The 7682-nt window shown below is 39.4% G+C and overlaps 1 protein-coding gene across 2 annotated transcripts in view; it reads left to right on the plus strand.

Moving 5' to 3' along the window:
• The window catches only part of RORB (RAR related orphan receptor B), a 178386-nt gene extending 176645 nt beyond the window's left edge, over positions 1 to 1741 (plus strand). For both annotated transcript variants that reach the window (XM_080668738.1, XM_080668737.1), the window contains exon 10: positions 1151 to 1741. In XM_080668738.1, coding sequence (XP_080524864.1) covers positions 1151 to 1306 — 156 coding nt within the window. In that variant the 3' untranslated portion in view covers positions 1307 to 1741. The remainder of the gene's footprint in view (positions 1 to 1150) is intronic.
• The last annotated feature ends 5941 nt before the right edge of the window (positions 1742 to 7682 follow it).

The following is a 7682-nucleotide window of genomic DNA, read 5'->3' on the forward strand; positions in this document are numbered from 1 at the left end:
ACTTGGTGATTAGATAGGTTTTATTAAATTTTATTTTATCATCACTTTCAAGTGAGCTATATGAACGATCAAGCTTACCTTTTGTAAAACTATTCTCTATATGAGAACATACTTCATTCCCACAGTAATTGGGCTACAATCAGATTTAGGTTTAAGCTAATGTTGACATTAAATGATAGATTCTAAGTAGACCTAAGTTACAAGTATGTTGAAAGTTAAAATTGCTCATCTCCTAAGACTTCTATACCATTTGGCAAACTGTGGACATTATTACAAAAGCATGATCTTCTTATTATTTGAACTCAAAATTACATCCTACGTTATATATGTAATTCAAAATCTAGCAATTATAAGTGGATATTCTCACCCAGGTTTTTAAAACATCTTCCTGAGGGAGCTAATTGGCAGTGACCTCCCAAATTTTCCCTTGATTAAATATAGTTTCATTTCGTGCATTACCGCAGAAAGGGATTTGAGAGACGTAGGCAGGCTGGTGAGCCTGACAGCAAAGCAGTCCGGGTAATTATGAACTACACCTCATATGGCTTAGGGCACTCCTTCCTAACTTCTTCACCTTCCCAAACTAAAAATCTAATATTCACATCACAAAAGTCTGCGGGAAATAATAGAAAACAGTATTAGCTAACAATTGTGTTTCCTGCCTGCAGTGTTCCTAACACTTTGGTATAATTACCTCATTCAGTCCACACAACAACCCAGTGAAGCAGGTACTGTGCCCATTTTACAAATGAGAAGACTGAAGCATTGCAAGTGTCACAGCCACACAGCCAATTAGCTGTTTTGGAACCAGGATTCCAAACTCGGTCAGCCGGCCTGCAGAGCGCCCACTCCTAAGGCTTAAACTAGACTACCTCCCATACATACTTTATTTAAGAACAATGAATCAGGAAGCTTGGTCCAGCTCTCTTTCTCTTTATTTTCCCTTTAGAGGATGGTGGGGTGGGGGATAGGAGGAGCATTTTGTTTTGTTTTGTTCTAAAGGAAAAGCTGAAAGTGAGCCTTCTGTCTTTCTGAACATCTTTTCCAAAGCCATTTCCCTTCATCTGGGGCCAAGAAGGACACTGATTCAGAAGACAGAACACTAATGAGCTTCCCCCTTTGTCTCCTTCTCTGCCCCTCCATTCTGCAGTTAATAGCCAAGATACCGACCATCACGGCGGTTTGCAACTTGCACGGGGAGAAGCTGCAGGTATTTAAGCAATCGCATCCAGACATAGTGAATACACTCTTTCCTCCGTTATACAAGGAGCTCTTTAATCCTGACTGTGCCACCGTCTGCAAATGAAGGCAGCGACAGAACTGTCTCATAGTCCTGGAATGCATCACCATTAACACAAAAGCAATGTGTTCATGAAGACTTAAGGAAAATGTCACTACTGCAACATTAGAAATGTCCTGCACTTAATAGAATTATTTTTCACCGCTACAGATTGAAGAATGTAAATATGCACCTGAGTGGGGCTCTTTTATTTGTTTGTTTGTTTGTTTTTGAAATGACCATAAATATACAAATATAGGACACTGGGTGTTATCTTTTTTTTTTTGTAATTTTATTCGGGTATGTTTTGGGAGACAATTGTTTATAGAATTTTATTGTAGATATATACGAGAACAGAGCAGTACTTTACATGATTACTTTTCCTGTTGATTGTTCAAATATAATTTAAGAAAATTCCACTGAATAGGTTTTCCTATTTCTATGTTTTTAGATAGTTGATGCATGTGTAAATTTGTAGCTGTCTTGGAAAGCATTGTGCATAATGTAATAAGTATATAATATCTGAGAATATTATATATGACAATTACTTATACATGCACATGCACTGTGGCTTAAAATATCATACCTACTATCAAAGGGGGTTCAATCAGGCTCTCTAATATTATTTACCTTCTGTGTTATATGTTACCTTTATGTTAGACAATTGGGATTTTGTTTTCCCATCCAGAGTGTTCATCCATAGTCAATGGCAAGATAGTACCAATTCATAAATAAGTCTGCAAAGGAAGAATTTTAATGCATGGCCTCTGTATAAAAATTCTGTTTCTATCAATGACATCAAAGCCTTGTCAAGATGGTACATATTGGAGGGGAAATATAAGTATTTGGAGCCATTTTCCTGTTTTAAGAATTAGGCCACAGGTAATATTGTGGAGGCCAGGACTTTTTTGACCAAACAATAGATTTTCACCAGAACACACAAAACACTTTTTTTTCTTTGGATTTCAGGTTATGAAGGAAACTTTATTTTGGTGCTTACTGTGTCTTCAACAGAGAAATACAGTCTGTAGATTAAAATCACCAGCAATTTTTTTCTAATGAAATTGGAGTAAATCAGAAGCTAGGGTCCCAATGCCATTTCATGTAAACATTTTCTCTCTAACCATTTTTCTTTTTGGCAAAGAAGAAGTAGAAAGAAAATATACAAAGTAAAGAAGTAGTTCTTTATATCCATTTTCTTTAATAAGTTTGTTAGAAAAAGCAGCAATAAAGGGAAGGCAGGACTTTATATGTCCTTTAATCAGAAGCCTCTTGTTTTTTCCAATTCCAAAACCCTGCATTTAAAAATATAACAAAAACTTGACAGATTGGAAAAAAAATTATCTGAGTTATTATATAAAAGAAATACACCCCAAAGCCAAACTCTTTCCTAGGCAGTTTGAAATTACATTCTCCATCTAGCCTAATATTATTTTCTTAGCATCTTTTAAAAGTACAGATCGCAAGAGGTGAAATAAGGATTAGAGAGTTTAGGCTTCCTAGTACAAATTCTCACTTCTCCACCTGCTCTTCAATCAAACTGATCAACAGAAAAAATATATAAATTCTATGGAGTTTGTTCTGCTTGTGGTCTGAGGCCTTATGCCTTTGGATTTATTTCATCCAAAATGGGGTTTTTAAAAAGGAAGGGAGAGGAGAGCTTTATGTATAAAACAATGAAAATTATTATTTCCTGTAAGTATAGCCCAGCCCCTTTTTCCTTTCAAACACACACACACACGCACACGCACGCACACCTGCTTTGTAAAGTTCCCATCAGTGGAAACTTTGAGTTCTTGGTTCATCTCTTATGCTTTCCTGAGTTACATGGTGGAGAGCCTTCTCCGCGATGCCACAGAACTCCTCACTGGTAATCAAACAGAAGTGCAGCCTTTTCTTTCAGAAAACAGTCTTTTTCCACCTCATGATGGATGAATTCCAAACCAATGGGGAAAAACAAAAAGGCTTTAAAATAATGAATCTCTTTCTCAACTACTGTTATATTCAATTAATTTAACTACATTGGACCAAATTAACTTCAGTGTCTAAGAAGACAGCTGTAGACTGCTTATTATGCTGCTACAGGGACTCAATTCTTTTTGGTGTAAATGTCACTCCTGCTAGCTCTTTGTATAAAGAATTAATTCCAAGAGTCATATTTCCTTATAATGGAAAGATTACTTTACTGATTGCTAGGAAAACAGGGTAATGGAAGGCACTCAATTAAACCAAGCCGTTTCCAAATGCAATGTATGTTTTATGATTGGCTTGTGATAGGCGACATTTAATGTGTCTATTTGGTGTTTCCCTTTGAGCTTTGAACTTATGTCAAAGTTTGTTTTCATTGTTCTGTTGGCCTAGTGTTTTCCACTGTCAGCCTGTAATTCCTGCTCAGTTGCAAAGGGGATGGTTTGTTTCCTCCAATTTACCTTGGAGGATTTAAATTGGCCCAATTGATGAAGTGGCTGAGAATTTTTTCCTCCCTTGTCCCATGGGTGATGTAGGGAAAAGATTGCTCCCCACATGTGCCTCAGGAGGTACTGGATTTGAATTTGTGTCGTTTCCACTAGTGCAGGCGTTTAATTGGGACAGCATGAACCTTTTGAAGCGAGGGGATAGGAAACAGCTAGAGACTGAACTGAAACAGAGCAGTGGAAACCAGTACGCACTCAGCCCACTTCAGTTGAGAAACGAGATTTCCGTTCTTCCCCACGGTTGCCAAATCGGTTCCTTAAAAGAGAACCAAGACATACTTTCAATGGTAACAAAGCACTTTTACAAGCTGCCCTTTGAACATCTGCTGTGACTCCCTCTCGAGGTATTTTGAAAATTGGGTAAGAACAACTTCCTTTACCACATGCGATCCTCGTCCCTTCCCCGTGAACACTCACAAATGTTCACAACACATTCATGGCAAAGTGTGCACTGGAAAAAATTACCCATGAGCCCTACTTTTCACTCCATGCTTCGTAAATGACAATCACTGCTTGATGCAGAAGTTGCACTGTATCCACTCAGGGATGTTTTATTTCAAAAATAAAATAAAAAGGTACATCCAGAAGGAGGGGGAGAAAAAAAAAAACAGGAAAATGACAACAAAATAGAAATGGCATCAATTAAATATGCCAATGAGAGAACCTCTGACAAGGCTTTCAGACCAACGAGCAGTGACTTCATGTTGTAAACGGAGCTTACTTTTACTATTTGGACTTGCTGACAAGTTGCTCATGAGTAAGGACAACTTAGTCTCGTTTTCTAAAATCTGCCAAGAGCCAAATAATCCAGCTGCTCCATTTACAGGAATATGTATCTCCCAGTGAACCCAAGCTTCCTATACAAGTTCTGAGCAAGGGTTACAGACATCTCTACAGCATTAGCTGAACCCGACAGGGAGGTGAAGCTGTACTTGTGGTCTGTGAAAGGAAAGGCAAATTTTGGAGGGAACGGAAGAGAAAAGGGGATCCCAAATCCATCTAACATCTCACATAGAGCCCTACTGCCCATGACTCAGGTCATCTTTGTGTCCCTTTTTCTGCAGTTCTTTTATCCCCAGAGCCTGAAAGCTGAAGGTGGAGATGTACTGCATAAACATACCCTGCCTGGATTCTCCTTGTTTTAATACTGTCTTCTAGGCTTTGGACTAAAAGGCCACTGACTTGGTAAAAACAGAGAATACAGTGGTCTCATGGGTAATTAGACCTCTTTGACAGAATCTAAGAGATCCTAAATTATAATGAATGCTGAATATTAACGAGAGGTGCCAGGGAGGTATCAGCCCACTTTCTATCATAGCTGCCTTGTTCGACATATAACTTCACAGCAGTCAAAAAAGCTGAACTATTTGTAGCAAATCACACACATGGGCAGTCAACTCACGCTCACTCTCTACCACCCCATGTGTACCTGGTTTGAATGCAGAAACAATTCTTGTGTCCCAAGTACAACCTAAAATGTAACCAGGTTTTTTGCAAACATCGGATGCAAGGGATGCGAGTTTGTTCTATGTTCTTCGTTTTCATTTATTATGGATGCAAGAAAAATTCTGCTTCTATTGGCAATTAGAAGAAATAATGTTTCCTGACACTTTTTTCTCTATAAACTTCTGTTTCCAAGGAAGTTAGTACTATTGACAGTAAACTCAGGCAAGGATGCCTGTGCCGGACAGCACCACCATTCAATGGAACAGCAATAACAAAAATGTGCGTCTGTAGTGAGACTTGGCACAGAGTCCCCTGCATTAAGAAGAGAAAAAAGCCCACCATCTGCTTTAGACGATGTGGTATTTGATTTTCTGTTTCTAACTGTCAGTACAAGCAGCAACCTGATATAGGAAAACCATGTGGGTCTTTAGTTAAGAGTTGACCACCATTTTGGGCTGAGGGAGGATCAGACCAGAGATACATGTTCATTTAAAGCAAGGGTTAACATTCAAAAGCCTGAAAGGGCCAGAGAGTTGATGCAAAGGAGTGAAGCAGGCCAGCGGGGAGATGGCAAGGAAATGCCCCATCCGAAAAGGGCCAACCGATAGTCTGCTGAAGCTCAAGTGTGGCTAAAGCTTCTGAACCTTAGACGACCTCTTGAGCTGTAAATGATGTCAGTTGACTCAGAGCGTAGTGCAGTCCAAACAAACATATCTCTGAGCAGAAGAGGGCTCACAGTTTGCAACCTCTAGTTTTAAAGCATAGTCACATTTAGGGGCCGATTTGGCTGAGAAGTTTGGCCAGATACAACTCTGAATGATATGAGGGTGGAGGTGGGGGTGGAGATCTTGTCCTTCTGATACTCCTTCGGTTTCCACATTTGACTGTCACTACTAGAGGATATAATAGAGGCCAGTTGAAAAAATAGCCCTCTAAACATGAAAACAATCTATGATGGCTTATAAAAGACACTTCTCTTTGTCTTGCCCCAACTCCCAGCTTCATAGAGACAGGTGGCTAGATTTTTTTGCCACTCTTTTTCCAAAAGTCAAATGCACAAGTATTATGCTTTTGGGATCTGCAATCAGTCTTTATTTTTCCTTGGTTGTATCTAAAGAACTTACTCAAGAGTCATGATCATGAGTCCTCCATTGTTCTGAAGTGCGGGACCATGGATTCCTATGCTGCAGGCGGGGCTGGCTGTCTGTGCACTTTTTTCCTAAGCTGCTGGAATTCCTGCGAAGTGGTTGGCCATAGTGATCATGCCTCTGGCATGACTGTGAGCACGACCTCCAGTGGATCAGAAAAAGCAGCTCAGTGATTGTCTCATGGCCAGAAGTAAAGCACAAGGTTACGGGAATTGAATAAACCCAGTTGAGGGACGTGCAGGGTACCTCATGATCCTTATCTCAAACTATACCCTTCCGGCAGTGGCTGGTAGAGAGCATGTGTGTGCCTCTGTCACGGCTGCATGCAGACACACAATAGGTATATCTGAAAAGCTACAGATGCCACATCCAAGCACAGTACCGTCCGCTTCATCTGATTAACACACACACAAGAATGGAAACCCACACCCACAGAAAAATGAGTATGTATTGTAGAAATGTAGAGGAAAAATAAAAATATTTTTTCAAATGTAATTACTTTTAATATATGCTTGTGGAAGGTCTAATACGATGTATGCTGTCTCTGTAATTTTTGCTGTAAATAACTGGAGACAGTGAATACACTGATTTTTCTATGTCTCTGTTTAAGCATAAGACTTTGTAACAATTTTTTTAGAGGGGGGAAAAACCATCAAAGAGCAAATATGTACTTGCTTCCTTTCTGCGTGTTATGTGCTTCTCAGAAACTGGTTGTAACAGTTTAAGCATCCTGACGGGTCATTGGTGTTAACTGTACGCTTCTTTGTGTAATACAGCTGAGGAAGGGACAGGGCTGTCAATTATATCTGCTCCAAAGAATTTGCCTTGAAGATCGGCCCCAAACCTGCAAACTCTACCTGAACTAGACAATATGACAAAGGAAAGTTAAAAAAAGAGAGAGAGAGAGAGAAAGAAATGTTGCCCGAGTAAGTCATCTTTCCTTGTAGCAATGGCTTTGTCTAAATCCTCTCTGCATGAAATAGCTTAAGGAAAACAAACTCTGCTTTCTGATGAACAAAATATTTTTGTACACGTTTATTTCTTATTAATAACCTGGGGTCAGACTACTCATTCGCTGAAGCCATAACTGACCTTCACCAAATAAATGCCGTCAAGAACCCGGGGAGGGCCAGGGAGAGACTGAGAGGGAGGAAGATCGCAGGTGTCGTGAGCTGTAACAATACAGGCAGGAGCAAGTCTGATGAACCTGATGCTTTTCCTGCATCCCAAATATGACTTTAAAAGGCTAGTATTTTATGATGATCAATTTATAATAAAAGAAAAGATATTTAGATTTAAATGAGACTTTCCAGTATTTTTGAATTCCCTGACAAT

This window comes from Plecotus auritus, assembly GCF_963455305.1.
Source record: "Plecotus auritus genome assembly, chromosome: 5".
NCBI classification, from domain to species: Eukaryota; Metazoa; Chordata; class Mammalia; order Chiroptera; family Vespertilionidae; genus Plecotus; species Plecotus auritus.